This window comes from Dendrobates tinctorius, unplaced genomic scaffold (genome assembly GCF_039654945.1).
Source record: "Dendrobates tinctorius isolate UK_male_01 unplaced genomic scaffold, ASM3965494v1 ptg000184l, whole genome shotgun sequence".
NCBI classification, from domain to species: Eukaryota; Metazoa; Chordata; class Amphibia; order Anura; family Dendrobatidae; genus Dendrobates; species Dendrobates tinctorius.
In genome coordinates this window covers 15408215-15425362 of record NW_027361851.1, presented here as the reverse complement: position 1 = coordinate 15425362, position 17148 = coordinate 15408215, and the positions used below count along the sequence as shown (strand labels likewise).

The 17148-nt window shown below is 43.6% G+C and overlaps 1 protein-coding gene across 1 annotated transcript in view; it reads right to left on the bottom strand.

The window, feature by feature from the left end:
- Positions 1 to 17148, bottom strand: part of LOC141055086 (myocardin-like) — an 83353-nt gene that overhangs the window by 10653 nt on the left and 55552 nt on the right. Inside the window, exons 4-10 of the mRNA XM_073552044.1 lie at positions 15849 to 15924; positions 14296 to 14445; positions 13166 to 13326; positions 12707 to 12832; positions 11969 to 12222; positions 11708 to 11873; positions 9638 to 10294 (exon numbers count right to left, since the gene is read on the bottom strand). Of these exons, the coding sequence (XP_073408145.1) occupies positions 9638 to 10294; positions 11708 to 11873; positions 11969 to 12222; positions 12707 to 12832; positions 13166 to 13326; positions 14296 to 14445; positions 15849 to 15924 (1590 nt within the window). The remainder of the gene's footprint in view (positions 1 to 9637; positions 10295 to 11707; positions 11874 to 11968; positions 12223 to 12706; positions 12833 to 13165; positions 13327 to 14295; positions 14446 to 15848; positions 15925 to 17148) is intronic.

Sequence of the window (17148 nt, the reverse complement as noted above, 5' to 3'; positions counted from 1 at the left end):
CTTGCAAGCTGATATACTATATAACATACTGTGTAAGTCTGTAGCAGTGACTTGCAAGCTGGTATACCATATACCATAGTGTGCATTTATCTTTGACTATTGATGTTTGCTGATATGCTGATTGTGCATTGTATTCTGGAACCAGTTTGCTGACTTCGAAAGTAGATAGGGAAAGCCTGTGAGAGTGGACTGAAGGACACTGGGTAAATCTAAAAATAGATCCCATGCCTCGGGTATAAAAGAGACCTTTTTTCTTCTGGTGGAGGTCACTCTTCAGGATCTCAGCTGAGGGTACATCAGACCTGACTGAAAAAAAAAATCTTCCCAGTCACCTGCAGCCCGAATCTAGGAGTTGTTGGTTGCATTGGGACCTGGAGCCTCAAGTGGTGAAAGAGCTAATGTTATATAATCAGTTTTGGGAGGTCCAGTACCCCTACAGTCAGCATCGGATCCTAACCCCATGGTAGTCCCCCAACAATGAACGCAGCTCCGATACAGAGAAATGCCAGTGTTTAATGAGTCCAACACCAAAGTCGATGAACATCTGCAAGATTTTGAGACTTTAATGCTGATACACCAGGTGACCATAACTGATTGGGCTAAATACCTGTGGAGTAGTTTGACTGGTTGGGCACGGGATGCTGCCTGGTCACTTGGGCATCTATACTGCCAGGATAATGGAACTATTAAGGACACCCTGCTGGCACTTTTTATCATCACCCGAAAGAGATATCGCACCAAGTTCTGGACATTGTCTTGCCAGCGGGTCTCCTACGTAAAATTTGGCAGTCAACTCCAGAGATACTGCAACCGCTGGCTTGATGGTAGGACTGTCCACTTTGTTGCTGCCCTTCAGGATGTGATCGTGCTTGAGCAACTTATGGAGAAGATGGCCACAGAAATTCAAGACACATTGCCAAAGATTGTTGCTGGGGCCCAATGCCTGGAGCCCATCTGCCTGCTCAGCCGGTCAAAATCTGCCAACACGAGCCAGCAGGGTCGGAGGGATGCTATTCCCAGGATACACCAGCAACAGTGATATATGCCGTTCATACTACACAGCGGGTTGACCATCCTACACCAGCCAACCTCCTATGCCACATCCAGCCGGTTAAGGTCGGTGATGTCCAGGCCCAGGAACTTCGGGACACTAGGTCCTCCATCACACTAGTCAGCCCAGATATTGTCCCACGTCAACAGTATTTACTAGGCTACCAAGTGAACATCTCCCTGGCTGGAGGTCAGCACTTGGACATCCTTTCAGCCCATGTGCAGCTGGACTGGAGTACTGACCAGGGAGAGGTCAAAATGGGACTCATGGGTGGCCTTCCTACACCTGTTATTTTGGGGAATGACCTCGGACAAGGACTGTCCAGCCAATTTGTTACTGTCATCACCTGAAGCCAAGCCAAGAAACAACCTGATGTGGATCCTTCTACCACGTATCCCGTGGATAACCGACACTCCAAGCCTCCATCAACCCCCTCTGAGTTGATGGTGGTGAGTACACTTGACCAGACTGTTGCCATTGACTGGGGGAGACAGAATGCAAGGAGTGTCATGATCCAGGACGAGGTTTCGCTTTGGCCCGTCCTGATTAATTTTTACACCTCTCTCTGGCAGAGGGCGGCTATTTATTGCTCACTGGACCTAGGTCCGGTGTCAGTTATACTCCTGCCCTCGGCTGAGTTAGTTGACCTTGTGCGTACGTGTGCCTTGTGCCTGATATCTTGCTTGCTTTTTTGGTTTTGACCCGGTTCTGTCCCTGTTACGAGTTCTGCCTGCCCCTCTTGTACTGCGCTACCTCTCGAGTATGACTCTCTGCTTGTGACCCGACTTCTCTCTTCTCGTCCCCTTGGTACCACGTCGCCCTTTTGTGTATGACCTTTGGCTTTGTCTGACTACCTGTCTGTTTGTCCCTCCTGTGCCTCGTTTGCCCGTACTGTTGTGACCTCCGTTTTGCCTGACTCTGAGTTGTTTTATGATGTCCTGTCATATCTGAAAGCAGGACGCTAAGACCTGCCCCCTTGCAGTCACCTGACCATAGGTCCTGTGCCAGCTTGCTAATTTCAGTGTCCGCAGGTCCTGTGCCTCTTTACTTTCCGGCGCTGACTGGACCCTGACACTAATAGTTTGAAGCACGCATTGTCACCTCTGCTGCCCTGCTCCACAGGTATCTTTTAGCACTGTTTCTGTACTCAGTACACGCGCACTGGCTCTGTGAGAGAGTGTAGTGTGGTGTCTCTGACATTATAACTGACCCATACCATTTTTTTTTCTCTGCTCCCATTCTCCTGTGTATGTGATGGATCCTATGCACTCTCTTTCTGAGCAGGTGAGACACCTGACTCAGATGTCTCAGAAACTCCTTGGAGAACGAGTCCTGGCTCAGTCTCAGCAGCTGATCGCTGACACTGTGCAGGGGGTATTCTCATCAGGGGCTCGGGATGTTACATTAGTTTCCCCTGAGTCTCTGGTTAAGTTACCAGATACCTTTTCTGGAGATAAAAGGAAATTCAGAGTTTTCAAGGAGGGCTGTAAGCTTTTTTTTTCATTGAGACCACACTCCTCTGGGGATGAAGGTCAGAGAGTGGGGGTCATTATGTCTCTGTTAAGGGAAGCCCCCCAAGCTTGGGCTTTCTCCCTTCCGATCACGGACCCTGAGCGTATGAATGTGGATGCATTTTTTGAAGCTCTGGGGCATATTTATGATGAGCCTGATCGAATGCGTATGGCTGAGGACATGGTGATGAGTGTGTGCCAGGGAAAGCACTCAGCCGAGTGGTTTTGCTCAGAGTTCAGATGCTGGGCTGCTGAGGTCTGCTGGAATGATGCCGCCCTCTGGGGTTTGTTCCGTAGAGGAATGTCTGAACATCTGAAAGATGCCTTTGCTCTCCACCCTCCGCCTGATTCCCTGGAAGAGGCTATGACACAGGCCGTCCGAATGGATCGCAGGCTACGGGCGAGGGGAGTGGTGCAAATTGAGAGACCGTTATTCTCCCAAGGAAGGGGAGCCAGTCATACATTGGAAGTCACGGAGATGGGAACCATCGACCTCAAAGAAAATGAAAGGAGACAACGGCACATGGGAAAATACTGTTTTCACTGTCGCGATTCTGGACATTGGATAAAGGATTGCCCCTCCGATCCACTGACCAACAAGCGACTGAGCCCGGGTGATTGTCATGGAGTTCATCATTCAACTTTATTGACTCGGACTTGGTGGCCAGGTGTAAGTTAGGGACAGTTAGGTTGGAGACTCCTATTCACATTGTTGCCATTGACAAAACACCACTGGTTAAGAATAACATTATGTTTCGCACTGAAGAGTTTCTCCTTAAAGTGAGTTCCTTACACCAGGAACATATTTCATGTTTTGTTATGGACAACCTGCCTGCGAGACTGGTGTTAGGGTTCCCCTGGTTACAATTGCATAATCCTGTAATTAATTGGGAATATCGGGACATTGTTAAATGGGGTCCCTATTGTTCTGAAAAATGTCTTGTTATGGTGTCTGTGTCGTCCGTGGGTCTGGAAGGTATTCCGGAGTGCCTGAAAGACTATAAGGACGTTTTCTCTGAAACAGAGGCTGAGGTTTTACCACAACACCGCCTATTTGATTGTGCCGTTGACCTGGTTCCAGGTGCTAAATTGCCCAAAGCCCGCTTGTATAACCTTTCGGGTCCAGAACGGGCCGCGATGAAAGAATATATTTCCGAGAGTCTCCGTAAGGGACACATTCGTCCTTCTGTTTCTCCCATAGCAGCGGGGTTCTTTTTTGTAAAGAAAAAAGACGGTGGTTTACGCCCATGCCTCGATTTTCGTGAGTTAAATAAGATAACTGTGAGGAATACGTATCCCCTTCCACTTATTCCTGATTTATACAATCAGTTGTCCGGAGCAAAGTGGTTTTCAAAGTTAGATCTACGGGGAGCATATAACCTTATCCGAGTCCGTGACGGAGATGAGTGGAAAACCACTTTTCTCACTACTGAAGGGTTGTTTGAAAATTTGGTCATGCCTTTCGGTCTGACCAATGCTCCAGCGGTTTTCCAAAATTTCATTAATCATGTGTTCTCTGATTTCATTGGACGCTTTATGGTGGTATATTTGGATGACATATTGATCTACTCTCCTGATAAACAGGCTCACATTGGTCATGTTCAGGCAGTTCTCCAAAGGCTCCAGGAGAACTGTTTCTTTGCTAAATTAGAAAAATGCTTATTTTTTGTCCAGGAACTGTCTTTTCTGGGGTTCATTGTGTCTGCTGAGGGGTATCGCATGGATCCTAATAAGGTGCAGGCCATTGTCCAGTGGGTTCAGCCTTGTGATTTGAAGGCTCTGCAGCGTTTCCTAGGATTCACCAATTATTACCGTAAATTTATAAGGGGGTTCTTACAGGTGGTTAAACCCCTCACAGACATGACTCAAAAGGGGGCCGATATCAAGAATTGGTCAACCGCAGCGGTAGCGGCATTTCAGTTTTTAAAAAAATGTTTCATGTCTGCCCCGGTTCTTATTCAACCGGACCCGTCGGAACCATTTATTGTTGAGATAGACGCCTCAGAGGTGGGGGTGGGGGCGGTATTGTCCCAGGGACCCGCCACTTTGACCAATTTGAGACCTTGCGCCTTTTTCTCAAAGAAGTTCTCCCCTGCGGAGAGAAACTATGATGTGGGGAATCGAGAACTTCTGGCCGTAAAGTTGGCCTTTGAAGAATGGAGGCATTTTTTGGAGGGGGCTGTCCATCCTATAAAAGTAATTACGGACCACAAAAACCTAGCTTACATTGAGTCAGCTAAAAGCTTGACTCCCAGACAGGCTAGATGGTCACTTTTTTTTTCTCGGTTCAATTTCTCGATCACTTTTCGGCCAGGATCTAAAAATGTCAGAGCGGATGCTTTGTCACGCAGTCTAGATCTGGTGTCCCCCCGGAACATCCATCCTCCATTCTTCAGCCTGGGGTGGTGGTGGCAGATATTTCTAATATGTTGGAACGGGAGGTTCGGGAGGCTCAGTCTCTGGCACCTCCGACTAAGCCGGTGGATAAGCTTTTCGTGCCAGCTCAGTTTCGCCTCAAGGTCCTCCGGGAGTTCCATGGCTCAGTTCTGGGTGGACATCCAGGGATCTCAGCTACCCGGAAGGCCATTGCTAGAGTATTCTGGTGGTCTGCTTTAGCCTCTGATGTTGGGGAATATGTGTCTGCTTGTGATGTTTGTGCCCGTGCAAAAACCCCCCATAACCGGCCAGCCGGGGAATTGGTACCACTGCCAATTCCTGAGAGACCATGGACTCATTTATCCATCGATTTCATCACCAACCTTCCCCCCTCCAAGGGTAATACCGTCGTTTGGATTGTGGTGGACAGGTTTAGTAAGCAGGCACATTTTGTACCTTTGGCAGCTCTACCTAATGCGGAAACGTTATCCAGATTGTTCGTTGAGCATGTGGTGCGGTTGCATGGGGTACCCTTGAATGTGGTGTCTGATAGAGGAGTGCAATTTGTTTCCAGATTTTGGAGGGCTTTTTGCAAGAGGTTGGGTATTGGTCTGTCCTTTTCATCCGCTTATCCTGAAACTAATGGGCAGACTGAGCGGACCAATCAATCTCTGGAGCAAATTTTGCGTTGCTTGACCTCAGCCCGACAGGATGATTGGTGTTCTGTGTTACCGTTGGCTGAGTTTGCATTTAACAACTGCATTAACCAGTCTACGGGTACATCTCCCTTTTTCTGTAATTATGGGTTTCATCCTCATTTTGGAGAATTTTCCCATTTGAATTCTGGGTGTCCTGGGGCGGATGAGACGATCCAGCGGTTGGGGGAGGTATGGCGGGAGGTCCAGAGTAACATTACGAAGGCCCAGGACAAATTTAATTTTTTTGCGGACAAAAAAATGATCCACGGGACCAGTGTTTCAGATTGGGGATAAGGTACGGTTGTCCACCAAGAATATAAGGCTCAAGGTCCCCTCTGTGAAGCTTGGACCCAAGTTTATAGGTCCCTATGTAATTACCGAAGCAGTTAACCCGGTGGCTTTTCGGTTGCGGCTCCCGCCATCTCTGCGGATCCCAAATGTTTTCCATAAGGCCCTTTTGAAACCTGTGAGGTCCGGTGGGGAGGGATCATCAGCTTCCCCACCACCGGTTTTGGTAGACGGGCAGTCGGAGTACGAGGTGGAACGAATCGTCGACTCTAGGTTGGTCCGTTGTGACCTTCAATATCTGATACATTGGAAAGGCTACGGTCCTGAAGAATGGTCGTGGGTTCCTGCTCGATCGTTCCATGCGGATCGGTTGGTCCGGGCCTTTCACGCCAAGTACCCTGAGAGACCTGGGGGTCTGGTGGCCCCCCATTGAGAGGAGGGTACTGTCATGATCCAGGACAGGGTTTCGCTTTGGCCCATCCTGATCAGACTGGGGGTTAATTGTTCCGCCTCTCTCTGGCAGAGGGCGGCTATTTAATGCTCACTGGACCTAGGTCTGGTGTCAGTTATACTCCTGCCCTCGGCTGAGTTAGTTGACCTTGTGCGTACGTGTGCCTTGTGCCTGATATCTTGCTTGCTTGTTTAGTTTTGACCCGGTTCTGTCCCTGTTACGAGTTCTGCCTGCCCCTCTTGTACTGCGCTACCTCTCGTGTATGACTCTCTGCTTGTGACCTGACTTCTCTCTGCTTGTCCCCTTGGTACCACGTCGCCCCTTTGTGTATGACCTTTGGCTTTGTCTGACTACCCGTCTGTTTGTCCCTCCTGTGCCTCGTTTGCCCATACTGTTGTGACCTCCGTTTTGCCTGACTCTGAGTTGTTATATGGTGTTCTGTCATATCTGAAAGCAGGACGCTAAGCCCCGCCCCCTTGCAGTCACCTGACCATAGGTCCTGTGCCAGCTTGCTAATTTCAGTGTCCGCAGGTCCTGTGCCTCTTTACTTTCCGGCGCTGACTGGACCCTGACACTAATAGTTTGGAGCATGCATTGTCACCTCTGCTGCCCTGTTCCACAGGTATCTTTTAGCACTGTTTCTGTACTCAGGACACGCGCACTGGCTCTGTGAGCGAGTGTAGTGCGGTGTCTCTGACCAGGAGTTTAGGGAAGCCCAACTCACGGACCCCACTCTACAATTTGCCCACAGTACGGCCGCTCAATCTGGGGAAATAAATCAGGGGGTGTATAGATGGGAAAATGGACTGCTATATAGGGAAAAGCCTGCATCATGCCCAGAGAAATCCTGGACCTGTGTCCATCAGCTCTTGGTGCCTCAGCAGTATTTTGGCCCCAATTCCTGCGCTTGGTACATGATGTTCCTGGAGCTGGGCACATGGAGGCGAGTAAGACTCGGGCTTGAAAATGGCATAGTTTCTTTTGGCCAAAGGTCGCCCAAGAGGTATGGAAATACCGAGCCTCTTGCCCGGTTTGTCAATGGATGGGGGAAGCACACTCTCTTGCCCCGCTCCAATCCATGCCCTTGCTAGGTGAACCCTTCCAGAGTGTTGCCATCAATTTAGTTGGTCCTTTAGCTATCCACAGGACCAGCGGAAAGAGGTACATCCTCACTCTAGTTGACTTTGCCACCGGCCATTTCCCTGTCATCCATAAATGCAGAGCACATGGCTCAAGCTCTACTGGACATTTTTAGTCTAGTATGGTTTCCACAGGAGGTATTGTCCGACCAGGGAACCCAGTTCCAAAACAAGCTGATTTAGACCCTCCGGGAGAAACATGGCGCCCACCTCATGCATACAACCCCCTACCACCCCGAAATTAATGGGCTGTGTGAGCTTTTCAATGGAACGCTCAAGCAGCTCCTTAGTTGGTATGTGGAGTCAGAGGAAGGGTACTGGGAGAAAAACCTGCAGCAACAATTGTTTGTCTACCAGGAGGTGCTGCAGGATTCTACCTGGTTCTCTCCTTTTGAATTGCTCTATGGCCGAAAAGTACGAGGACCGTTAGAGCTAGTAAGAGAGAGTTGGGAGGACACTTTTCCCACAGAAGAGGTTCCCATTCTGGTGTATGTCTAAAAGTTTAGGGAGAAGATGAGGTACCTCATGGCCTTAGCCCATGGGAATGTAGAAATAGCTCAGCAAAGGCAACGACGGTGTTACAACTGTACTGCCAGATTGCGAGAATTTACCTGTGACAGAAGGTTCTGGTACTAGTACCAGTGCGCAAAAACAAGCTGCAAGCCATGTGGGCAGGTCTGTTCACCATCACCAGGAAATATGGGGAGACTGACAACACTGTGGCTTTGACTCATGCGGGTGTTCATGAATGGACCTATCATGTTAACATGCTAAAAGCTTATGAGGAAAGGGAAGTTACCTACCTAGCAATTTGTTGTCCCTCTTTAGATGACCCAGCTCTGGACCAGATGCCAAACTTATTGGTGGAATCCAAAAGAGGAATGGGAGTAGCGGATGTCCCGTTGGGGGAGCGGCTTGGTCCATTACAGAAGCAACAATTAACAGAACTGCTTGGAACATAAGGCTTCCTGTTCATGAATCAGCCTGTTCGAACCTCCTTGGTCCAGCATCATGTCAACACAGTGGTAGCCACTTCACTCAGACTTCTAACCTACCGGGTGACACCTCCAGTGTTGGCAATGATGATGGCCGAAGTGGATGACATATTGAATATGAGGGTCATAGTTCCTTCCCATATCCCATGGGCAGCCAGTGTAGTGTTGGTTCCCAAGAAAGACAAGAGTACTCACTTCTTTGTGAACTATAGGTGACTCAATGAGGTCACTGTTACTGACGCGTACCTCATGCATCGGGTGGATGAACTACTAGACAGATTAGGCAGATCTCGGTTCATATCTACCATTGATTTGAGCAAGGGATACTGTCAGATCCCACTCACAAAAGAGGCTCAAGAGAAGTCTGCATTCATCACCCCTTTTGGCCTTTATGAATTCCTCAACATGCCATTTGGGATGAAGAATGCCCTGTCTACCTTCTAAAGGATGTTGAACCAGTTACTAAAGGGATGTCAAGGGTATGCCCAAGCCTACCTAGATGACATCGCTATCTTTTGCGATACCCGGGAAAAGCATCTTCACAGAGGGTAGCAAAAGCCCAACTATGGTGCATGTGCAGACTGTTAAACCGGCTGATGCAATGTCATCAGAAACTTACTGTGTGTGCACCGCCTTGTATGATGAGATGATCAAGAATAATGCCTCAGGTTCTGCGCAGAATCTTGGGCAGAGGACTAAAGAAGAATGACCTGTCAGTCAAAGATTGAAGGCTGACAGTGGGCAGGGAAATAAGGAGACAGGTATGAGAGCTGGTCGTGCAGTTTCCACCCACTGCACTTGCGATTAAAACTTCTGATATGGATTGCTTTACTATTTCAAAACTAAATACTACAAGAATGCATTTAAAAAGTATTAAAGGGCATTTAAGTGGCTTTAATAAGGGACTAAATTTCCTGATGACAAGTTAGTTTTAAAAAAAAATAGTGAAAATTTGTGAGCAAAAATTAAATGGCATTTAATTCCATAAAAAAACTAGACAGCACTGAGAAAAAATAAATGTTTTGGTCTATTTTTTAGTCATTTCATGCTTTTATTTTATTCTATATTACATATATGCAGTTACTGTATGTAAATTAATCACTACATGACTACTAAAACTGTGCTTACCATATAGTTTTCATTAACATCTGGACTCATCAGTTGCTCCTGCACAGGAGGCCCCAATTCAGGGCTGTCATTGTTGAGACCATACAGATATTGTGAGCCTTCGGTTTTTACTTTAGCACAAGAAAGTGTCACAGATTCATCTATTTCTGTTTTAATAGCTATCCTGGCATTCAACTTGTCATTCTTTCTTCTGTTTTTTAATCGTTTGTGCATTTCTAATTCTACTCTAAGGTCTTCTGCCTGTTTTTGTTCTTGCAGTAATTTCCACGTCAGATTTTCAATCACTTTCTGCTTCTCAAGAAGAACTTGGTCATCATCAATTCCCTGCATTGCCATTTCTTTGTCTTGAGTTGTTGTCTGTGTATCAGAACTCTCCATAACAGTGCAACTTGTCTCAGATGTCTCTTGAAGATTCTCAGTAAAAGATGGTGTGGAGCTCTGAAAAGTGCAAAGGGCCGTGGAGCTAGTCTCTCGTGTTGATTGATTTTGTTGTGAAGGCAGTTCAATGACTGGAGTTAACAAGCCCGCACTTTGAATGGGGGCTGGAATGGTCTTTGTTCGGGGAATCTGGTACGGTCTAAGGCGCTCCAATAAAGCTGGCTTTGTTCCTGACACAGGTAGTCCTCTCTTTCGTAGATGTTGGCGCAATTCGGAAACCTTTCAAAGTTAATTATACAAACAAGTTGTAAATATTAATCGTATCTCTCTAATAGTTAACTTAGTAAGTAGGTGATAAATAGAGATAAATATATGTTATATTTCAGGGTATTCATGCTTTTATATAACTTATCAGAATACACTGTCATGCGTGTTTGTAACGACTAAAACCATTTCTGGCCATTATATGACTTGTATACTATATATTTAACCAGTTTTGCTCTCTGCATGCTCGACCATTTGAAATAGAATAGACTGTAAGGGTAGTGAGTGCAGACTAGCTGCTTTAACGTCTCCAACACACAGCATTCCTACTCTTCTTTACTAAGGCGGCACACACATAAAAAAGCAGCAGAGGAATGGAACTGATCAACTGTGAATCGAGTACTGTGATAAGCTAAACTGCAGCAGGATCTGTGTCTCTCTGTCTGTTCCGGCTCCGCTCTCCTCCTCACCACCTATGCCCTTTCCATTGACTTCAGTACGCATAGTCATTTGGCAATCATCTTGTTTTGAACAAAACAGATTTGACCTATTTTCTGGAAAGCTCATAAGTGGAGAGAGATGCTCATTTCTCTGCTAAAATATATTAGAAAGTTTCTTATATTTGCTTGCACTGTTAGTTTATGGAAAGTTTGTTGAAAGCACATTTTTTATTCATATCAAGGAAGCTTACTGTAAGCAGACTTATACAGATTGATCAGAACTGGTCAAAATGTAATTATTTATTCATTTTTCTTTGCATAAATAGCTCAATGTAAATTATATGGCTGTAGTCCATATGTTTTTTCTATAATGTTAGTGTAGTGCATATTTTCTCCCCTCTTTTTATGCTGTAACTTGGTAATTTGGCCCTGGTGCCTTTATTTAGCAGGGGACTGCATAGGGTATCCATTTTGTCTGTTTATTGTTGGTGCCATGCTGGTGAAGGCCTGTAGACTAGAGCTACGGGGACTTGGCCTGGAAGTAAGGGGATTTTGGGATGCTGGATTGCTCATCTGCATGCAGTTACATTAGGCACCTTTTTGATAAATGTCATGATAATGTGGCAGTAAGTTATTAAGTTTAATCATAATAATGTATACTATCAACCCTATGTTCATTTTATCAAACCAGCAATATATTTACTATTCAGAATATTATTGTAAGGTATTTGTCTTACAATGTTGGTGTATTTATTTCATACTGGTTTTCTCACTTATCATAAACTTACAGTGGTTGTATTTGCCATTAGTTAAGTTCAACAACATCTATTGCCAAAAAAAAACTAGCAGACACTATGTAGTCAGAGTTTGGGATCTTTGTCCACTTATCCACTAGATATCAATGTACAGGTGAGTAAATTGTTTAATATTACTGTACATAAGATCATAGATGATTTAAAGGAGAAAGAGAAAACATTTTCATACTTACTGTGAGATCATCCAAGTTTGCTGGCAACACCTCTGGTTTCAAAGTAGAGTTTGTGGGTGAATTGGATACTGGAGCCATGGCTGTGCTAGGCGCAGATGAGAGATTTATGGTGGGTGCACCAACTTGTGTAGTGCCCGTAAAGCTGATCACCTGTTCAGCTGAGATACTAAAATAAATTTAGAAAAAATATATATATTAATTGTATTGTGTCCAAGAAATTCTACTCCATTCAGAAATGTCCTTATTTCGGTTAGGATATACCTAGTCGTCAGAGGGTGAACTGTTTGAACACAAAAGGTTTGGTTTTGCTGCTGGTTGAGGATCTGCAACTGGAGGAATATCTGTTGCTGTTGCAGCAACCGAGAATAGGCTGCATCCATTGCAACCGGGGATCTGTCTGCCTTCTGGTCTGGTGGAATGTATTGATGATACTTGAGCTTCTTCACCTTGGGTTTAGAATCTTTGGGCTTTTTTTGCCTTTGGCTTTTTCCCATGTCAGATGACTTCACTGGAACCTTAATTAACAATATGATAATATAATTATTTTTTGTGAAAGTACAGTTCTCATTTTAGTTTTCCTAAGACAGCTATTAATAATGTCACTGATAACAGCCATGGTGTGTGAGTGCTTGTACTTTTGCACATGGCACTTATTTGATACCGAATAAATCAAGATGTTTTGACATTTTTTGAGTCCATTTTTTCATAATTTCACAATAATTTACATGTGTATCGTTCAGGCAAGTTTCATAATTCCAGGACTTTTCCTTAGTTATGTTGCAATTTAAATGTTGAAAGTATTATATTTTACATATATATATATATATATATATTATTCAGTCTCTATATAGCCACTTTATTTTCCAAAGCTAGAATAAACTACAATTCCTCAAGTCACATATTGACTACATACACTGTAAGTATATTACATTTGTAATATAAAACAAAAATATATAAAACGGTGACTCCAGAAAAACTTGAATTTTCTGTAAGACATACCTTAGGAACACCAGATGAAGCCTGTGCTGAATGATGGATAACTGCCCTATTGGTTGCCAATGGGTCAGCCTCTACAATAGCTCCTGCAATTGGCTGGGTCACCTCAATTATTTGAGGAAGATCCAACTATAAGAAATGGGAGAAATAGTCTTAATAAATACTACTACTGTATAATAGGAGAAACTTTAACACAAATGTATTTGATCAAAATATTACATCTGCACAGTTTCAGTTAAGATTGTACCAATAAATTACATATAAGAAAAGTACATTTTCTGTTGTTGTTTATGGTGTTCCTGGTCCCTAATGAAATGATAAAATGTAGCTTTTCAGCAGCAATAAATTCAAAATATTTTAATGCAAGAAACACTTATTTCATATTCGGTTTGTCAAACTGTTTTCAATCAAACTGTATCACGTCCATTGTACCAATTCTCCTGTTATGAACCATTGTCATACCTGAAATGCATTGCTTGTGGGTGTTGGGGACAGGTTAACTGAAAGACCAGGAGAAGGAGCAAAGCGAGGCGAAGAAGAAGTGGATGAAGAAGAAGAAGAAGAGTTGGTGATGTCATCATCAAAAGAAAAAGTATCAGAAGATGGAGAGATCTTGATCTGATCTTTAAAAAGAAAATATGTATTATCTAAATGGAAATGAGATGGGGTTCCCTTCATGTTTGTTTTTTAGAAATAATGATGATACATGCTTGTTTTTATTTAAAAGGGCTATTGCCACAATTATATTATTATTCACAAAGCACTATAAATGAATGCAACTTGCTAATATACCAATTACGCCCAACATAATATTTCTTTTTTGCTCCTTTGTTGCATCTCAATATGCTCATCTGTGCATCCAGCTTCACATTGCTGAATGAGCAGAATTATTTGCTAGAACTACAATACATTTCCCGGAGCACTTGCTTTTTCTTAGTACAGCAGACCTCTCTTTCTCTCTTAACTGCTCCTGACATTTATCCGAATAGTGTATTCAGATAAATGTGAGGATTTCACATAGCAGAATTTGCCTTATGTTTCTGCTCACTGTCTCGCATGCTGAGCTGGCTGTCAGTCAGTCATTGCCGGGGCATAGTTACAGATGCCACTCAGTATGTACAGAGCGGGGACTGAAGCCACACTGGCCACATCCTTGTGACTGAAAGCCTAAGGCTGCTTGGAAGAATAATGTTAATTTCTCTTGGCAGCAGGGCTCTCAATGCAGGTGCCAGGCAGCTTCAGAATTCGATTAACATGCAGATTAACCCCATATCTATTATTGTACTCATTTACAGTATATAGCGCCATTAATTCCACAGCGCTTTACACACATTATCGGCACTGTCCCCAGTGGGGCTCACAATCTAAATTCCTTATCAGTATGTCTTTGGAGTGTGGGAGGAAACCGGAGAACCTGGAGGAAACCCACGCAAACACGGGGAGAACATGCAAACTCCTTCCAGATGGGATATTATTGATGGGATAATATTTATTAATGTATGCCATTTGTACTGTAGTATATGGTGACAAATTTGCTTTAAGGTAGGACTTTATAGAAAAATGATACATATAATTTTATAAACCTTATTCACCTTTTACTCCATTCTTCATCCCATTTGCCAGAGGCAGGATGTTTTTCTTTACAAGTTCTAAAGGTCCAGGCCGATGTAAAATTTTTTCATTCAAATCTTCAGCCAAGCGAGCTTTCTTCTCTTTAAGCTGATCAGATTCAACTGCACCATCTATAACGTAGTATATATTGTACAATTAATGTGGCTTCTTTTAAGGGATCCACTGAGTGACAAATTAATGAATAGAAAACCCATTGTCAATCATTATCATGCAGAGTAATCTTTGGGAAAAGTTGCGATCAATAAGAACTTTATGAAGTAGAACATGCATGGTTTGGCAATCCACATCTTGGTACATTGAAAGGTACAGCTGAACAACTGGTTTTCCATGGCACACTGACAAATATCTATTATTGAGCAAAGAATTGCAAGAAAGACTTGTGAAATAAATCATGACTTCTTTGTCAGACACAAAAGTGGCATCCTCATGTCTGTCATTAACTATAATTGTGAATTGATTTTAGATTGCGTGAACATCAAAAGTTGGTCTTATTTCAGAAAACAAATTTAAAATAATTAGAATTAATTCTGGACACCGCTAAACATATAATATTACAATTATTATTTAAAAATTGTAGATTTTTTGAATCTATTACTTGATTAGGGCAGTACATATGGAGCTTAAAGAGAACCTGTCACCCCCCCGCAGGCAGTTTTAGAGTAAAAGAGCCACCTTGTGCAGCACTAATGCTGCATTATGTCAAGGTGGCTCTTTTATTTAGCATCCCTTCCACAGCCAAAATAATCGTTTTTAAAATTGGTTAGACATACCTGATATTTGTCAGGGGGGCAAGGCTTTCCCCCCTGGACACATAGCCTCACATACGTCAGTCATGTCGAGCTTTTGAATTTGGCACCGCCTCCTCAGCGTTCATTTCTTTTTCTAACACCTGCACTGTAATATTCTTTCAGTGGTGAAGCAGGACCTGTGATGACATCAGCACCGTGTGACCAGTAGGGACGGAGCTCAGCAAGCAGTGGTGCCAGCAGGGCCTGTGATGACGTCAGCACCATGTGACCAGTAGGGGCGGAGCTCAGCAAAGCAGTGGGTGCCAGCGTGACCTGTGATTACTTCAGCACCATGTGACCAGTAGGGGCAGAGCTAAGCAGGCCAGCAGTGCAGCTGGCATGAGAAAAAGAAATGAATGCTGAGGAGGCGGCACCAAATTCAAAAGCTGGACATGACTGACCTATGTGAGGCTATGTGTCCAGGGGGGAAATCCCTGCCCCCCTGACAAATGTCAGGTATGTCTGACCAATTTTAAAAACGGTTATTTTGGCAGTGGAAGGGATGCTAAATAAAAGAGCCACCTTGACAGAATGCAGCATTAGTGCTGCACAAGGTGGCTCTTTTACTTAAAAACGCCTGCGGGGGGTGACAGGTTCCCTTTAAAATTTATATAGGAATTATTTTGCCATTCGGCCATGTTTTCTACCTTGCATGTTCCACTTCAGAGGTCAGCAATCAAGACATCACACACCCACCTCCCAAGTGTGACAAAAATAAATCCAACCTTCAGAAAAAGGCATTTTCATAGCAGCCACTTTGTGGACTTTGTTCTGAGTCTTACACTTCATGAAATCCTCTGTCTGTAAAACAATGTAAGTGTAATGAATATAAACATTTTATTCTTAAATAATGCTTGCCATAGACTGGAAGATTTATCGGGTGACCAAATATTCCTTTGTGTTAGGTTTGCTACACATTATTATTATTTATTTAATGCACAGACCAAGGTGAAGGACTTGTGTGTGTGTCAAATGTCCCTAACTTTACCCTATTAGTGAACCTACTTAGCACAATCTGCAGTTATGGCAATGCCCTACATTTGGACTTTTGTTTAAGACTTGGTAAATCAAAAAGGATGGGCCTCAGTGTTCAAAACCTAGAAAATACAGTATAATAGAAATATATTAAAATGAAAAGACACACTATCTACCCATGATTTATCTATACCCTACAAATGTCCCAAATGATTTCAGTTGGTGACATGGCTGGTGATTGTGACAATTGGTCGTACAGTTCTGTCCAAATGTGTGAATGAATATCCTTGGATATGGACTCTACTGATAAGTAGTGTGTTGTCTCAGGTTATTCATATCCGGTAGCTGAAGTGAGTGGAGCACTGGGGGAGGCAGATATACTCCAGAAGTAGTTGCAGGATTATAGATCTAGTGATCATTGAGGTTCTTATTGGAAAATGTGCTATGCCTTGGTTTGCTACAAATAAAATTCCATACAAGTCTCCTGGTCAACTTTCTAGGACTACACTCGTACATGGCTCAAATCTTGCTCCTTGTCTCTTTCCAAGTCTTTAGGCGACTCGCTGTTTCCACATGGCATAAACAACCAGTGTTTTGGAATTGCTTCACCTAGTGAAAAATGTAGTTTCTATGCAGACCACATTTACCAAATTGATTCAGAAAGTTCCACTGTACTATCACAAAAGATCCAATTCTTACAAATTCGAAACCACTAGAAAGATTATTCTTGCTTCAACATCACCATGATATATTACACTCTGTAAGCAAATTTTAAATTTGGCTCTAATAACATATGATGGCTCACTATGTCTCTGATAACATTGCACCCACTAAGCTCACCACTCTTAAATGGAGTGACGGCGTCACAGCAGTAATCAATAATTTATAAAGGTTTCTTGATCTATGATCATTAGGTCTGAACAGAACATTATTATTGTGCTTTGCTGAAAAAATTAAGATTTAGCCCAAACTTACTTCAAATATATATTGTTACAGAACCCCCCAGCACCCCAAATAGGAGATGCATGTATGATAGGTGTAATGTGAGAT